This window comes from Salvelinus namaycush, chromosome 9 (assembly GCF_016432855.1).
Source record: "Salvelinus namaycush isolate Seneca chromosome 9, SaNama_1.0, whole genome shotgun sequence".
NCBI lineage: Eukaryota > Metazoa > Chordata > Actinopteri > Salmoniformes > Salmonidae > Salvelinus > Salvelinus namaycush.
The window spans coordinates 22,312,500-22,331,215 of NC_052315.1; the positions used below are offsets into that span (position 1 = coordinate 22,312,500).

Genomic DNA, 18,716 nt, shown 5'->3' on the forward strand with positions numbered 1-18,716 from the left:
AGCGTAGCGGACCTAGTCATTCACCGTGCGAATGATTCAAGTGTAATGGTCAAGTTCGGCCTTTTCCCATGATCTAAGGGCACACTGGTTGAATTTTATCTTTAAGATTTTAATAATTGTAATTTAGATATAAGGTTAACCACATTACAATGATTTTGAGATACAAATATGATATTATGACCCTTTTTTGTGTGTGTGTATATATATTCAGGATTTTGTCAAATCTCCCTCGACCCCATTTTCAAATCAGGCGACCCCACATGGGGTCACGATCCCCCTATTTTGGGAACCGCTGGCATATAGCCTATTACAGAGCACACTATTGCAGTGAGGGAACTTTGGTTAACTGAGTCCAACTCGGGGTAACTGGTCATACAAGTTTCTATGTCATCAAATCCTTCTGAACTAACCTGCTCCAGGGCAGGCTAACTCACATTCCACATTTAGTAATGGCAGGATGAATTTGAAAGTTCATGCACAGTAAAACTTTTGTGATGATTGCATTGATAACCATGCCAAAGTAATAAAGTAATGGTCTGTCTGTGACCTTGAGAGGGAGTGGAAAGGTATTGACTACTCTGGCATGTTGCCATAATGTTTCAGGGCAGTCACAGCACAATGAGGGTAAGAGAATAGAACCCTACCTGCTGAAATCACTGCCATGGAATGAGAGGGAGTGTAGAAGTGTTGACTAGGCTACTCTCTCTGTGGCCTTGGCTACTGTAAAAGTCTATTTCACACAATAACCAGGTTGAATTTTCAAGAACTTTTCTTTCATTTTTGGCACAAATGAAAATGTGGCAGTGACTTGCCCATGGGTTGATGTTTCAGCATTGTCTCAATGAAGAGTTTGGTGTTAGACTAGCCATGTGTGACATGCACATGTAGTTAAGCCTGCAGGCGGATGACCAATATCCACTGTTGTAATACAGATGAAGCCTGAGCTGGAATGTGAAGCTAACTGAAGTTCTCTAGTTTTAGCTCTACTCAGGGTTTTCTATCTTGCTTTGCAGTATACCGCTCTGGTCTGCGCACCACATGTGTTGCCTAAATGCCCATTTGGGGATGTTCTCATCAGTTCTGTTTTAGTAAAGGGAGGGTGCATTTGACCCTGCTACACCCCACCTGTGTCTTGTATGGTTAAGAACAGGGTTTGCCTGTTATAGGCTTTTTCTTTTGAAGACTGAAATATTGAACGGAAGTTTGTATGTCAATGTAAATATATCCACATTCTTGGAAGCTCACCAGCGCTGTGTAAATAAAATCAACACGTTCACATACAGTAGACCTATTTGCATTTCTCCCTGGCTGCCTCCCCCACATCCTGGCCCTTATGACTGCTACAAGGTCCCATGCCATCCCTAGGAGGGGTGCGTCCTTGAGTGGGTTGAGTCACTGACGTGATCTTCCTGTCTGGGTTGGCGCCCCCCCTTGGGTTGTGCCGTGGCGGAGATCTTTGTGGGCTGTACTCTGCCTTGTCTCAGGATGGTAAATTGGTGGTTGAAGATATCCCTCTAGTGGTGTGGGGGCTGTGCTTTGGCAAAGTGGGTGGGGTTATATCCTTCCTGTTTGGCCCTGTCCGGGGGTATCATCGGATGGGGCCACAGTGTCTCCTGACCCCTCCTGTCTCAGCCTCCAGTATTTATGCTGCAGTAGTTTGTGTCAGGGGGCTAGGGTCAGTTTGTTATATCTGGAGTACTTCTCCTGTCTTATCCGGTGGTAGGCCGCACAAGCTCACTCACTACACTCACTACCAAGTTCTAAACTGCTCTCTGGAAGCAACGTCAGCATCAGGACTGTTCGTCGGGAGCTTCATGAAATGGCTTTCCATGGCCGAGCAGCCGCACACAAGCCTAAGATCACTATGCTCAATGCCAAGTGTTGGCTGGAGTGGTGTGAAGCTCGCCGCCATTGGACTCTGGAGCAGTGGAAACACGTTCTCTGGAGTGATGAATCACGCTTCACCATCTGGCAGTCCGACGGACACATCTGGGTTTGGCGGATGCCAGAAACATTCTACCTGCCCGAATGCTTAGTGCCAACTATAAAGTTTGGTGGAGGAGGAATAATGGTCTGTGGCTGTTTTTCATGGTTCGGGCCAGGCCCCTTAGTTCCAGTGAAGGCAATTTTAACGCTACAGCCTGCAATGACATTCTAGACAAAAAGGGAAAGCCCTTTCCTGTTTCAGCATGACAATGCCCCTGTGCACAAAGCAAGGTCCATACAGAAATGGTTTCTTGAGATTGGTGTGGAAGAACTTGACTGGCCTGCACAGTGCCCCAACCTCAACCCCATCGAACACCTTTCGGATGAATTGGAACACCAACTCCAAGCCAGGCCTAATCGCCTAACATCAGTGCCCGACCTCACTAATGCTCTTGTGGCTGAATGGAAGCAAGTCCCAGCAGGAATGCTAAAACATCCAGTAGAAAGCCTTCCCAGAAGAGTGGAGGCTGTTACCGTAGCAAAGGGGGGACCAACTCCATATTGATGCCCTGATTTTGGAATGAGATGTTTGACGAGCAGGTGTCCACATACTTCTGGTCATGTAGTGTACCTTGGTGTCTGACTATGCCCTCTACTTGTGTAACTCCTGATAATTTATTTAGAATCCGGCCCTACGATTCAGTGGCCGGTGCCGTTTAAGATGAGGATACTTTTTTAATTTCAATTACAGCATATTGGATGACTGTCATTCATATTCCATTCACTCAACTCAATATAACGTCGATAAGTTCAGGCTACTACATGATTCTCACATTTTCCCTATAACCATCATGCGGTTGCAACAACCTAGCCTAGAAAGTTTACAAAGTATGTGCACAGTTCGAGAGAAATTGACACATTCAATACCGCCTTACACACTTTTGTCTGCATCTAGCTGATCTAGGGTGTAATCATTAGCCCATCAGTTGCAAACAAGAGTTTCTATTGGACAAATTTAGATATGTTAATTAAAAAAAAAAAATCTTCCGTTTTAAGAAACGTTTTTCAACAGATTACAGCAATTATTGGTGACGTGAATATATTTAGTATAGTTTTATCTAAAAAGGTTAACTTTTACTATTTTTCACTTTTTATGAAATTTATTGAGGATGGTCCTCCCCATCCTCCTCTGAGGAGCCTCCACTGCTACGATCTCATATTGCACAATATGACATTCCACATCCTTCTTTTAGTTTAGTCAGTCACAAGAACACAAATGTTAACGCACATTGGAAGACTTATTTCCCTTATTTATTTCCCAGTTCTCTTTTTGTCTTCTTCCCTCTCATGATGTCCAGACGTTTTAATACCTACTGATATACTCAACTGAATCACTGGTTTGTGGAACTCATCATTCGTTAACCCAGGTATCAGAGGACTAAGCACGATGGTGGTTGGGCAGTTTGTGTGCATCATGGCAAGGTGAAGTGGTGATCATCACTGACAGAGTGATGAAGGTACTGCTGCCTCCAGATGTGGAGGTTCTGCTTTCTCTCCCGGCAGGTGATCTAAGGGTGGGACTGACCTCTAATACAGGGCTGGTCAACATAAGGAAGCGAAAACAATCAACCATCCTCTGAATGGAGCCCACAGAGGGCCTGCCAGCGGGGGCGCAGGGAGGATCTGAGGCTGTTGTTGAGATTGCATGGAACATATGTTTGTACATAGTGTGGCTATTAGGATAAGGAGTCCCATGAACAGCAATCCTTAAAACAATGAGGATAAGTAAATACAGTGACACAACTAAATGAATGTTATACAAGCTCTGTGATGTAGGCTCACATTGTCTGAGGTGAGAAACTTACTCAGAAGTAGCCTAACATTCACTGCATCTTTAAAAATTCAGCAAGTCCATTGAAAAATCAAGAACAGAAGTCCCCAGGGTCTCTGTGTGATGTATTTTGGACTGAGATCAATAAAGACATTTGACATTGCATTTTCTGATTGACAAAACAATGAACACAGGTTATTTTCTTCAGTTCAAAACAACATCTGAAGATCCTGTGAACAAAACATACTGGCATAAGGAGTGCCCAATCTCCTGCCAACCATTCTCATAACCAGAGCCTGGACTATCCTCCTTTCATGTTTCAAGGAGCCAATTTCAGTTGAAGCTGGGGTCTTCCATTCACATCAGAGAGGACTTCTAGTTCTCAAACCCTATTTATGAGAAACAGATTGAAATATCTGATAAACCAAACAAACTTTTGAGTTGAGGGGGAGAAAGAGCAGCTGGATGGGAGTTCTGAGAATGTCCTGAAGCTGCAAGTTCCTGTTTACAGTCCTAGTATGTGGGCTTTGGGAGACCGGTGGCTCATCTTTTGTTCTAAAAATATCCTCTTAAAACAAAGAACAAAACCAAGAGAAGAAGAAATTCTTTAATTAGACATTTTCTTTCATCTTCTAACTGCCATTCATCTTGTAACTTAAGGTCAGTGGAAAGAGGTCAGCTCAAGCATGAGGACCACAGACGGACATGACGCTTATTCCCATACTCTGAATGATAGCCATGTAGTCACAGAAATATTCACTCTGATCGCCTGTTCGTTTAACTTCGCCATTTGTTTTTACACAGTTCAAAGAACAGCTTCTCAAACTCTCCCACACAATAGTGGGAAACCATGCAGCCTTTTGGGAGATATCTCATCCCACTTTTATATCCCCCGTGGCGAACCATAATAAACACGAATAGGGGTCTGTTTGAATCAAGTTGAGACAAAACTCAAACCAGGTTTCCTAACATTTATAAACACCCACACCCCATTCTCTGTTGTCTTCAAAGGTGCCGTCTTGCCCTTCTGTGGCGGTCCAGGTCCTTATTGAATGTCTGGGCCTAGGCTCTTGTCTGATAGGGAACAATGGAGTGCAACAATAATCCAGAGCTCTGTGACATTGTTTCTGTTGCAGACCCTCATCTTAGTTCATGTGTAGTGCATTCTGGCTTGAAATTGCAGCGAAGCATTACATATGTGCATAACAGTGAAGAGGAACCTTCATGTAATTCAGTGTTTGGTGTATTGAAAAAGTGTATGGAAGTGCTTCATAGGTACAAGCCCTGTAACTTCAGCATATTCTGCTACTTCAGTGCCTACTACTGCCCCACATGCCTCAGCATGACAAGGCCAATGCTGAGTAACGACTAAAGACAACAAGTACCTTGTTCCACAGGCAAACCATCTTTCCACAATATTGACTATTGTACCCTCCCTCCTTTTCCCACCCTATTGAGGATATCATAAGAGACACATTCAACACGCCCCAATATGACCATCCTATAACATAACCACATGGGCTCACAAAATCAAATCAAAGGCAAAGTCCAAAAAAGTAAAAGGTGATGGCATGTCCCATAAATGACTTGTGGTATTATATGGGAGATGCAATCACCCTTACTTTAACTACATGACTTGGCCCAGATTAGCACCCCATTCCATAGTTTTAATACCACCTGCACATTAAAATAAAATAGGCATTTCTTTATTATATTAATCTTTAATATAGGCTTTAGAATCTTATATATAAACATTTTCTGTCAGCAGTGGATGTAAGGTCCATCCCTGTGGTGCTTTAGGCCTGTGGGACATGATAGTAGCACCACTTCTTGGTTGCACAGCTGGACTGGGCCAATCCAGCACCTGGTGCAATAACAGGGCTGTTGGAAGAGGGGCCCCAACTTATCCCTCGAACCACAGCTCCTCAAGGCCCATGGGGCAGGAATGTGGCCGCCCGACGATCAAACAAATACAACATGTACTACAGCACAACACAGAACACTCCTCTAGCCTCAGGAAAACACCTGCCAAGTAGCAAACAAAGAAAGGGGAAGTACTGCAAGTCGTATTTATGTAAAACAAGTACACTGTGTACAAAACATTAAGAACGCATGCTCTTTCCATGACAGACTGACCAGGTGAATGATAGGATCTCTTATTGATGTCACTTGACAAATCCACTTCAAATCAGTGTAGATGAAGGGGAGGAGACAGGTAAAAAAAAAAAAAAAATTAAGCCTTGAGACATGGATTGTGTGTGTGCCAGAGGGTGAATGGGCTAGACAAAAGATTGAAGTATCTTTGAACAGGGTATGGTAGTATGTGCCAGGCGCACCGGTTTGCGTCAAGAACTGCAACGCTGCTGGGTTTTTCAGTTTCCCTTGTATCAAGATTGGTCCACTACCCAAAGGACATCCAGCCAACTTGACACAACTGTGGGAAGCATTGGCGTCAACATCGGCCAGCAATGTTAGGAAGGTGTTAATGTTTTGTACACATTGTATATCGATCAAGATCATTGTGCATACTAACTTTTACACGTTTAAAATGGGCATTGATGGCAGACATTAAAATACAGCAGTTCACCAGAGGACATATTAACCAAGACTAATGATCCATTTTTAAAGTACATAGTCATTATAGTACAACAACATTTGTGTCAGTTTAGTATTTATCATTTGAAAACTATAAAAACAGTTAAATGAATGGAAACCTCCCACTGGAGAGTATCATTTCAAATATTAAAAAAGGCAGAACATAACTAAACAGACCAAGACAAATGGAAGCTGAAAATAGGCCACGTACCAGTTAACAGAAAATAAAATCTCTCTACTACCATCAAACCTATCAGCACCCATAAAAATACCCACATGAAATGTGTAACCAATCATAACTGTGTTCAAATCCTCCCTGTACCCCAACATTGTTCCCCTAAACTCTGGTGTAACAAAATGCCACCTTTAATTTCATAGGGAACGCAGTGAAACAGGCAAGTGTCAGTTGGGTATAGAGGGCAAGAGTCTTACAGTTCCTCAGTGTTTGGACAGTGCTTTACAGTTTTCAAAACAGGTTAGTGTCAAGCTACTTCTCTGCAATCGACCTAGTGGGGAGAGGGCCAGGTGGCTCTTTCAAGGGAGAGGCCCCACAAGGGACAGTTTATACAGGAACATTGTTATTGAATGATCACAAAGACAACCATTCACTCACTTAATGCTTTATAGAACAAACAATACCAATGTTGCCTCAATGTCTGCTCTCCCTTTTCATTCCCTGTTTATAGAACCAATCAATCCCTTTCTCCTCCAATCTTTTTAGCACCTACTTCACTTTCTCTGAACACTGCAAACATAAGACCCCCCTCTTTATCCAATCACTCCCTTTCTTTGATGAAAATAGTGAAGCACTGGAAGGCACACCCAGAAAACTGCAACTAGAAGTAGGCTAATGGAAAATAGGCAGCAAGGTATTACAACTGCTATATCATGTTTCATGGTTTTGTGTCAACATGGGGAATAGCAGTGCTTATATTACAGTTAACCTTTTGGAACGCTATTAAAGCGTAACATTAAGTGTAGTTATGTTTTAAAGTTGATGCATGTAGTTGGTTCCACTGTAATCCCTGTCCAGTTCTGCTGGAAACTTTAAAATCTCAAATTTGATATATACATATTTAAGTACAGAAAAAGCTTAAGTCTCAAGAAATGACATACAAATATCAGGAGGAGAATGATTCCTGTCCGTGTGCTTCTAAAAAGGCAAGTAAAAACCTATCGACCTCCACCAATAAATAAATACAGAACCAACAAGATAACAGGTTAATGATGCATGATGTGATACTCTCCCAGCGCCTAAACCAGAAACTGGCAAACATACAAATTGACCGACTGTTAAGCTTGGTAGGGGCAGAATATTATCGATATGCGTTAGACCAGCAGGCCCCAACAGAATAGACACACTGCTGTGAGCTATTGATCTATGAGAACAGAGGTGACCGCCATGTGTCAGTATGATGCATAAAATAGAAGGCACTATGGTAGATTCCTGTTTAGTAGAACAGAACAATTTGATTACAAGAGGAAATATGCCTAGAAACCCATGCTAAAATACAGATGTTTGCTATAGAATTCAACAAAATAGTTCTGCATATTAGTTGTAACAAATGCCTTTGTGTCCCTGTGCTTATAAGGCCTTAAAGATGTCGATCCTACACATATGATTTTTACCTCTAAGTTACAGATAGTGAGATGTACATTCTAGTCCACTCAATATACTATGTAATAAAATCAATCACAAATGCATCTAAAACATCTTTCAAAGCAATGAGCAACACTCATTTGTGCAGTTTGGAGCCTTAGCTAGGCCCAAATACAATGAACCAAATCTCTTCGGCTGTGTGCAGTAAACAAGTTCAGAGCTTAAACCTTCAACCTAAATCACACATCCAAATATGGAGCCCCTTCACCTCAAATACTTTGTCAAGGAAGGAGAACAATTACTGCAAGAGTACTGCTCATACGAGGGTGATATTCTTATGCTTTAGATTATTAAATCGGTGATAATATAAGTGCAGGTAACTGCCAAAATAATGGAAACACTTGAGTAAATGAGGGAAACAAAGTATACTGAATGCAGATGCTTCCACAGGTGCACTTCCTGAGTTAATTAAGCAGGTAACAGCCCATCATGCTTTCTTAGGGTGATGTATTAAAACGCTGGGCAGATCATTATTTTGGCTACGCCCCCATAGGATGACAATGCCCCTATCCACAGGGCACGAGTGGTCACTGAATGTTTTGAGCACAAAAACGATGTAAGCCATATGCCATCTCAGTAACCAGATCTCAACTCAATTCAACACTTATGGGAAATCCTGGAGGAAAACACACAATTATGGAATTTCTCATGGAAGAATGGTGTCGCAGCCCTCCAAGACTTCCAGACACTTGTACATTAAAGCTGTGGTTGCCCAACACCCTCTTAAGCCCAACACCCTCTTACAATATGTTGGTGTTTTCCTTTATTTTGACAGTTACCTGTATTTCAGCAGAATCCCTCATTGGTTTCTGGAAGCATTTCAAGTGGGACTGTTAAGGACTGAATAAAAAAGGTTTACAACTTAAACCTTCAAAGCATCTATAAAAAAAACAACCTGATTCACCTAAGAGACAGGGGTTTAAAAAATATGTTAGCATAGACTACAGCAATACACCTGCCATGTGTTGATGATGCCTTTCACTTATTGACAGGACAGCAGGCAGTGAGACAGCTGTCTAGTGCCAAGGATGGTCAACAAAACAGCTTTTAGATGGTGACATTGGAATTATAAAATCCCTGGCACTTAAGTGAAATCAGAGTGCTTTCTGAATGCATAAGCGTTTGGAAAGATGCCAGCAGTATGACTTCTGTAGAGTCAAATGTAAGACTTTGTTAGCCCAAAAATGTGCTTCCCAGGGTATTGCATTATTTTGGTTTGAAGGGTCCGAGTGAGTCTCTGTCGAAAGGTCAGTGGCCTGTGTGTGGACCCTTTGCAGGTTGCTCCTCCTTCAGGAAGGGGGTAAACGAGGAACGCACAGTGCGGCCCTGCAGCGACTGCTGCACACGGAAGTTGTTGACCATGCTCTTCTGCACCTCCTCCTCTGCTGAGGTGAAGAGAAGGCTCCGAAACACAGCCAGCTGAGGAAGAGACAGGACAGGGAGAGAATGTGTTATGCAGACATGGAACAGCCGAGTGAAGTCACTAAAGTGTAGTCCACCAGTAGTTCTAACATTCCTTCCCTTTCACCACACACATGCACACGCTCTCACTTACACACTAACCTGGTCATGGCTGACTTCGATGTGCTGCTTCATGATAATCCAGGTCACTGCTTCGGTCAGAGGAGGCGTGGTCAGTGACCCTGCATACGTCCAGTAATCATCAATGTTAGTGGGCAGTAGGCAGGCTGGGTCGAACCTAGTGAACTCAACAACACTGTCCTAAGGAGCAAAAAGGGGAAGAGGAAAGGGTTACATGGTGCTGCCAACCGTGTCATAAGTTATAATAACAATTATTATTGCCATTTCCCAACCACAACCTTAATGTGTGATGTATTGTTGTCTCTACCTTCTTGACCTTTGTGCTGTTGACTGTGCCCAATGTTTGTACCATGTTTTGTGCTGCTACCATGCTGTGTTGTCATGTGTTGCTGCCTTGCTATGTTGTCGTCTTAGGTCTCTCTTTATGTAGTGTCTCTTGTGATGTGTGTTTTGTCCTATATTTATTTATTTTAATCCCAGGCCCCCGTCCCTGCAGGAGGCCTTTTGGTAGGTCGTCATTGTAAATAAGAATTTGTTCTTAACTGACTTGCCTAGTTAAAAAGGTTGAGGGGGAAAAAAATGTAATTTGACTCATGGCCACTAGACGGCAGATAAAGTTGAGTCTCCCCATCTCAGATCATACAGTAAGTTCCTTTGCAGTAATACTTCTGGAAGGTAACAAAGGGGGGGGGGCTCTAAATAATGCTAATTTACCCATTCTCCTATTTGTTTAAAATGCAGTGGTAAATATGAAACGTAACGTTTAAACCATTTATTTCTGTGGCAGTGTTGTCCATCCAGTAGGCTGGTGCTGAATTTCAGCTTCAGCTGAGCTCCTTTCAGCATAAATACCTTTTCATTTGTTTCCCATGCAGACTTGATAAAAATAGCCTGTGTCTTTATTCCAATGCATTAGATTTAGCCATTGATTTATCATTGTTTGCTTTTGTCAGTCAGCTGTTTAAAGCACTCATTGCTGTTTTTTAGGTGTGCGCAGGTACCAGTGTTCACCCTGCCAACCGTGGCCAGAAGTAGGTACCAGTGTTCACCCTGCCAACCGTGGCCAGAAGTAGCAGACCATTTTTCCCCCCTATCAATATTGGTTTTCTTTACTTGATCACCTGATGGTCGACAATATCACTAGACAACTAGACACCAATGCGCATCCAATCCATCCAACAAGTTTACCTTAATGACAGTAGTTGACTCTTTCGGTTAGAAGCATTCAGTTTTGCAATGGCATAGGCCTACATTACTTTGGATGTGTGCCCATGAGAACTGTTTTCACTGCGAAACAACATAATGAAATGTTACACTTAGTGGACTTTCACAATCCCCAAGATCCATTATTTGTACAGGGTTTAAGTTCAATATTCTAATTCAATTGTTAAATACTTAATAAATGACAACTGTCAAATGTCATTAACATAAGGAAAGAAAGGTACTGTTTTATGTCCCATTATCTGTGAAGACTCCAAACATTAACTCATGACTTATGGACAATTCATGAACTAGGGTGTAAAACATGTTTGGAATCAACTGTATTATATTGAGTGTAAACTACCTATTCTGTGTGTGTTCATGTGTTTGAAATTGCCTTGGATGAGGGGGTAGGCTACCGGCAGTGGTGTAGCCCTAGTGAAGGATAAACGTAAGTAAATCTTGTTTACCCACCTTACATTTATTTTATTTTTTTAATGCATTGAAAGCGGTACTTTTTTCATTTTGAACACTACATCACTGACTACTGGTAGGCCTATTTGAAATTCATGCTAATACACATTGTAGGCTAGTCTAGTAAGTTCACCATGTGTGTTAGGGTGACCATCCTGTTTTCCCCAGGACAGTTTCAGCCCCATTTCAAGTGTCCCAACTTTTCAGGCTACAAAAAATATCAATTTGTCAGCAAGACGCATCAATTAATGTAAGAATAATCAATGGCAATCGCTGAATGACATTAGGAACAATTTTGGTGCTTTGTAACAAATCTATTAAGTCAAACAGCGCAAGTATACATGCAGTTTGGATGCTGGAATTATTTTGGAGTGGACCAACATGCCTACTTTCTGAAGTAATTTGTTTGACAATCAGATAAATATGACTGGTTGTGTTCATGACACATTAAAAGGTCATTTATGTTTTACAATTTAAAATTACGTCTATTATCAGGCCGATAGATTTGATAGAGAATCCCCCGAATAGCCCGGTGTAATTCACACTCCAATAGCCACACAAATGTCATGTGTGCCCCACCGGAGAGAGGCTTATCTAGAACACCAACCTGAGTCTGACAGCACTGACTACTTATGTTCTTAAGCTTTGGGCGACCTTCTCAGAAACTCAGCGACATAACACCTGCTTGAAACGTTCTCTCTGAAACCTTGGTAACAAAATCACCTGCATGGTTTAAGTGGTCAATCATTGAACTCACCTTGTGTCTGACAGCAGGTAGGACATCTACTAGTTTCTGCAGTCCCTCGTGTCTCTTCCCTATCTGAGGAAGAAAATAATCGGTGTCTGAGCACTGAGTCCTTTGTCAGGCATGTGCTGTGTGTTTACATTCACTGCATGGGGTGTTTACATTTCAATGTCAGTAAATATTGAAATGGTTTGTATATGACGTGTACAATTGAAGTCGGAAGTTTACATAAACCATAGCCAAATACATTTAAACTCAGATTTTCACAATTCATGACATTTAATCCTAGTAAAAATTCCCTGTCTTAGGTCAGTTAGGATCACCACTTTATTTTAAGAATGTGAAATGTCAAAATAATAGTGATTTATTTCAGCTTTTATTTCTTTCATCACATTCCCAGTGGGTCAGAAGTTTACATACACTCAATTAGTGTTTAGTAGCATTGCCTTTAAATTGTTTAACTAGGGTCAAACGTTTTGGGTAGCCTTCCACAAGCTTCCCACAATAAGTAGGTTGAATTTTGGCCCATTCCTCCTAACAGAGCTGGTGTAACTGAGTCAGGTTTGTAGGCCTCCTTGCTCGCACACGCTTCAGTTCTGCCCACACATTTTCATTAGGATTGAGGTCAGGGCTTTGTGATAGCCACTCCAATAACTTGACTTTGTTGTCCTTAAGCCATTTTGCCACAACTTTGGAAGTATGCTTTTGGTCATTGTCCATTTGGAAGACCCATTTGCGACCAAGCTTTAACTTCCTGACTGTCTTGAAACGTTGCTTCAATATATCCACATCATTTTCCTCCCTCATGATGCCATCTATTTTGTGAAGTGCACCAGTCCCTTCTGCAGCAAAGCACCCCCACAACATGATTCTACCAACCCCGTGCTTCACGGTTGGGATGGTGTTCTTCGGCTTGCAAGCGTCCCCCTTTTTCCTCCAAACATAACAATGGTCATTATGGCCAAACAGTTCTATTTTTGTTTCATCAGACCAGAGGACATTTCTCCAAAAAGTACGATCTTTGTCCCATGTGAAGTTGCAAACCGTAGTCTGGCTTTTTTAATGGCGGTTTTGGAGCAGTGGCTTCTTCCTTGCTGAGCGGCCTTTCAGGTTATGTCGATATAGGACTTGTTTTACTGTGGATATAGATACTTTTGTACCGGTTTCCTCCAGCATCTTAACAAGGTCCTTTGCTGCTGTTCTGGGATTGATTTGCACTTTTCGCACCAAAATACGTTCATCTCTAGGAGACAGAACACATCTCCTTCCTGAGCGGTATGATGGCTGCGTGGTCCCATGCTGTTTATACTTGCGTACTATTGTTTGTACAGATGAACATGGTACCTTCAGCCGTTTGGAAATTGCTCCCAAGGATGAACCAGACTTGTGGAGGTCTACAATTTTTTTTCCTGAAGTCTTGGCTGATTTATTTTGATTTTCCATGATGTCAAGCAAAGAAGCACTGAGTTTGAAGGTAGGCCTTGAAATACATCCACAGGTACACCTCCAATTGACTCAAATTATGTCAATTAGCCTATCAGAAGCTTCTAAAGCCATGACATCATTTTTTGGAATTTTCCAAGCTGTTTAAAGGCACAGTCAACTTAGTGTATGTAAACTTATGACCCACTGGAATTGTGATACAGTGAATTATAAGTGAAATAATCTGTCTGTAAACAATTGTTGGAAAAATTACTTGTGTCATGCACAAAGTAGATATCCTAACCGACTTGTCAAAACTATAGTTTGTTAACAAGAAATTTGTGGAGTGGTTGGAAAATGAGTTTTAATGACTCCAACCTAAGTGTATGTAAACTTCTGACTTCAACTGTATATGGTCAAGTATGTATGACAGTGGTGGTGGGTTGCATATGGTAGGGATGCATCGCTATGTTAACAATAAGCAATAAGTTACCTTGAGGAAAACCCCGATAACAGCCAGTCCATTCTCCTCCATCACCGCCTCCTCAAACCGGCTGTACTTATCAGAGTTCCAGTGGACCATGTGGAGCTATTAACAGAAAAGGCGACGCATACATTAATTAGAACGTATTTATCCACACACCAAGAGAATTCAAATGCAATGTGTCACAGATTATATTTGCTGCTGGATAATTATGAATCTTTAATATCATTCTCAAGATAAACGGTCACCTTTGTGGTAGAACAATCAATTATCAAAACTAACAACAAATTATCAGATTCTGAATGAAAATCCACCCCAAAATCCTCCATCCTGAACAGACGGGTCACATGCAGCTGCTCTTTGTTTTACTCCATCTGAGTGGCCAACTCTACCCATACGCACAACACAGATCCCTATTCACCCTGGGATCTAGGGAGATTTCTATAAAGAACAGTACAACCCAATATGTAAACTGAGAAGGATCCATTATCTCTGTTACCCACTGGTGTGCTCCTATTAGGCACAGAGAGTGAGTTGTGTGCTGTAATCGTAACTTGAGCCTCTGTACACATACTGCACCTGGGGAGTGTTGAGAACCCTGACATGGTCAGATTCTCACAGCCACTAACACCAGCTTGGCATGGCACCCTCCCCCAGACATACAGTAGTACTCTCTCTATTGCATAAGTATGCTTTAGGTGGGTGGAACAATATGAAAATAGATCACACATTAAAAGGTGGGCCTTAAGGATAGAACAGAATGCATTCTGCTTCTATACGTAGAGGTTTCCAACAGCACAATCCCCCTGTCACAGAAAATGCATGCCAATGTCATCATGGATTGGCTAGGGCATCAGCATTGACTTGATGACTAAGCAGTCCCTACTATCTACTGTTCCATGCCACAGTCTCCTGAAGACTATGACTCTTAGACTTGACATGTTAGGAGGTTCTTACTATAGCATAGCTAGAGTCATTCAACAAAGTTAACAGAGAGTGTCTGTATTTAAATGTTAAGTAAGAGGATGTGGAATAGCTACTTCAGCAGGGAAGAGGCGGCGGTCCACTGTGTGCTCAGAGCCCCATGCGTTGCTCTCCCCCCAATGGAAGTGGAACTGACACAGCCGGAAGTTATCCTCCAGAGGACCCCCTTTAAGTGCTAAGAGAGAGAGCGAGAGATCGACGAGAAGAAATCGACCACTCATCAATGTTGTGTTAGAGACACATACAATAATGAGAAGAAACCGTAACTAATACACACAACAGCTGTGGCGAATTATAAACATGATTATATAAACATACTTGTTAAAACAAATGTATCCTCTTCTCACACAAACACACATTAAAAGCAGAACTAAGAATTAAATTATAGAATAATTAGCCTACTGTATTCTTGGCATAAATATTTATGTAAAGTCTAGCGGTTAATAAAATATACATTTCTGAAATAATATTGGATTGAAAATTAGACTGTCTAAATAAGTTAAGACCATGATGTTGAGAAATAAGCCAAGGGCAGGGATACCTAAATGTAAATCAAAGTCAAATTCCACGTGGCAGGCATTGCAGTTTTAAATCAGGAGGTCACGCGGCAGAACAGAAACTGCTTACTGGATTTGTCGGTGGTGTCATCGTACTCAACCAGGAATGAGTACCCGTTGTTCCATATCTGTGAACATGTCCTGGGGTCGTAATCCGGGGTCAGCGGCTTGAGATGCGGATCAAAGACACTCTTGCGCACCCGAATATCGATAGGAGATTGTCTGTTGCCCCCAGGAGCAACAAGTGGTCCCTGCCACATCGGATGCACTGGAGTCAAAGCATGAGAGAGGGGATTTAAATCTAGTCTGATATTAAATGTAAAACGACAGCTTGTCTTTAGTAAATCACATTAGGTCCTATTGCTTAGCCTACTATAACAAATGCTGACACTTACTTTTCATAGTGTACTCTCCAGCTTCCTGCATTCTTAAATTGGCAATAATAGTCCAATTCCCAAATAACATAAGATCAAATGTCTCAAAGTAGACAAGCAATTGTGAAAACTTAGTGAGACCAGTAGTCTAAGCCTCCTCCGTTGATTCCGTTTAAGAAATTAGAAAAGCAGGAGGAAAAAGCGACACTTCCTTCACTAACTCCTATTGAAAGGAAATGACAGAATAAGTCAAATGTGGGTAGGCTACAGAAAGACTCGCGGAATGTATTGGCAGCCCACCAGGTCTACTCCGCAGCAGGAAAGGGAGACACTAGTTCAGCTCTGTATGGAATGTTTCATAGATATACATCTTCTGGCGTTAAAATAAATCTACTATGACTTCCTGGTTTTGCCATTGGGCTGCAAAACTATAACTGCCTATGATGCAATTTACATCAGTCACTGACCGCTCTGCCAATGGGACTGTGAATGCTTAACCTATATCTGTACAAAGGTCATTTGGAAAAGGTATTTATTGGAAAAATGTATTAATTATCCATTTTGCTACTGTACCTGAAAAAAAAGGCCTATCCTTACTAGCATTTTCTAAATTCAAACGAACCACCTACAACTGAACACAGACCTATTAGAAGATATGTTTGAATCGAGGACGAAGATAGTGTCGCCAAGTTAAGGTTGATCGAAAATTCTCTGTGCTACGCCAAACAGTAGCTATCCTGCAATGACTAATAGATCTCATTACTCGTTACTTACAATCTGCTGGATATTCATGAAGTATGTGGACGGGTGTGTTGCTGACAGGTGTATAAAAATCGAGCACACAGCCATGCAATCGCCATAGACAAACATTGTGTAAAACTTGCCGCCATTGGATTCTGGAGCAGTGGAAACACTTTCTCTGGCGTAATGAGTCATGCTTCACCATCTGGCAGTCCGACAGACAAATCTGGGTTTGGTGAATGCCAAGAGAACACTACTTGCTCCAATGCATAGTGCCAACTGTAAAGTTTGGTGGAGGAGGAATAATGGTCTGGTGCTGTTTTTCATGGTTCGGGCTAGGCCCCTTCATTCCAGTTAAGTGAAATCTTAACGCTACAGTATACAATGACATTCTAGACGATTCTGTGCTTCCAACTTTGTGGCAATAGTTTAGGGAAGGCCTTTTCCTGTTTCAGCATGACAATGCCCCACTGCACAAAGCGAGGTCCATACAGAAATGGTTTGTCGAGATCGGTGTGGAAGAATCCCAGCGAACACCTTTGTTAATGCTTGTTTACGGAAGATAGAGGCGACCACCTGTGCTAAGCGTAACTGGGAAGGTGTAGCGGAAGTGTAGTTCATCAGCTGGATGCACACACAGCCATATGGATCTGTGCAAATCTGCTACATTAAGTGAATATATATATATTTTTATATTATTTCTCGCTTATACAGTATGTTTCAAAAACCGTATTGCAAGCGATGATTGATGGTTCTAAACATTAAAACAGAGCGCTGGGATTTAAGTTCACATGTTCCCACCGGTATGTGGTGCTTATATCTGAGAACCCTTGGAATAATGCATAATGCCTTGGGTTCTGGAGAGAAAAGTCAGGCCTTATGAATGTCTTGAATAAAGACAGACCATAAACAAACATGCAGTGTAAAATAGGCCAAGTTAAAAAACAAAATACAAAAGATAAACATAAATTGTGATCACAGTTACGATCAAATTGACATGTGTATGTACACACCATAGTTAATCAAAACCAGTACCCGGACAGAAGTTTAGAATTCCCCCTGAAAATGTGACGCCAATTCACTCATCTAGAAATCCAGTCCTTGGTTTCCATGTATTCTTTGTGCACCCGTTGCGATGAAAAACAACGCCATTAATTAACCCTTTAGTAATGTAGACATTGTGGATGTCGATTAAAACTTTACAACGCAGCCATTTATGTTACTGCTGCTTGAGCGATTGAAACAGTCTTATTTCTCGTGTAATCTCAGCGGCCAGCTGGACTGACCATTAATGCCACTGTTCTAGTCTTATGAAATGAAGAGCAAGCAGCTAGCGAATTCAACTGCAACTAATGATAATTCAACTGTAATATGATGAAAGCTACCGTACTTTTAAAGTTTCGACACTTACACGCTGAAAGCACATATTTGCTTGAACATGCAGTGAGGTTGCATCTTCTCACAGGTATCAACCGTTGACCTTTAGTTTGCTTGATGATATGTCTTTGCAGATGCCGGGCAAGTGGGTTTACGATCGATGAGAGAGCCACCATGACCACGGTTCTTCGAATAGGCTACTCGAAGTTTGCGAGTCAAAATGAGCTGTTGTGTTATCTTTTCAGGTAAGGCAAAACGTCAAATGAATTAAAACTGCTCCCGTTTCCCGAGTCGTTCAGTTTCATATGTTTTCAATCAGAAACAACAACGGGAGTTGCGTTATGGCACCTCTTCTTCCACACTGTGACAGTGACAATTTCGGATGGCTGCCGCCTGGCTCTCTCCACGCTATCGCTTGATTGGTCTGGAAAATAGACAAGCTTTCACACGATTGAAACGTTCACATAAATTCCAAACGTTTTCACTTGACCTGTTGATGCGTGCTTACTTTAACACCGCGGCTATTTATATTGGCTACCTACTGCTATCGCACGCTCCGAATCAATGAAGGTGAAATATTGTTTGCGAAGCGATAATGTCGTTCCAAAAGGAAGAGATCGTTGAGTGGGGCTCGTGTAAAGCTTTCGACCAATCGGCTTTATCCTCTGAGAGGCGTTTCAAACAACATGCGCTAGATCTAGACCCGTGACATAGATATTTGGTGTACTTTTTGCTTAGTTTTGTTTACATGTCTGTGTGGTTCTTGTCATATGTCATAACAGCACAAATAATCTGAGCCTCATG

The 18,716-nt window shown here is 41.8% G+C and overlaps 1 protein-coding gene across 2 annotated transcripts; it reads right to left on the reverse strand.

The window, feature by feature from the left end:
• Positions 1-6,956: 6,956 nt before the first annotated feature.
• On the reverse strand, positions 6,957-18,517 carry LOC120053825 (carbonic anhydrase 5B, mitochondrial-like). Of its 2 annotated transcripts, none has more exons than XM_039001087.1 (7): positions 17,947-18,517; positions 15,491-15,688; positions 14,920-15,038; positions 13,889-13,984; positions 11,986-12,048; positions 9,576-9,734; positions 6,957-9,431 (listed from the first exon to the last, which is right to left on the reverse strand). In XM_039001087.1, exons 1-7 carry the CDS (start codon positions 18,086-18,088, stop codon positions 9,261-9,263), a joined length of 948 nt encoding a protein of 315 aa, XP_038857015.1. In that variant the 5' UTR covers positions 18,089-18,517; the 3' UTR covers positions 6,957-9,260. The 2 variants fall into 2 exon arrangements, with proteins under 2 accessions (XP_038857015.1, XP_038857016.1); XM_039001088.1 differs by lacking the exon at positions 17,947-18,517 and adding an exon at positions 15,816-16,666.
• Positions 18,518-18,716: the final 199 nt, after the last annotated feature.

Excerpts from the sequence above, each read along its gene's own strand:
- LOC120053825 (XM_039001087.1), bottom strand. The coding sequence starts at position 18,088 with ATGGTGGCTCTCTCATCGATCGTAAACCCACTTGCCCGGCATCTGCAA. Across the intron at positions 15,689-17,946 it reads CAAATATGTGCTTTCAGCGT|TGCATCCGATGTGGCAGGGA; the intron begins GTAAGTGTCGAA and ends CTTTGACTCCAG. Across the intron at positions 13,985-14,919 it reads GCCGCCTCTTCCCTGCTGAA|CTCCACATGGTCCACTGGAA; the intron begins GTAGCTATTCCA and ends TTCTGTTAATAG.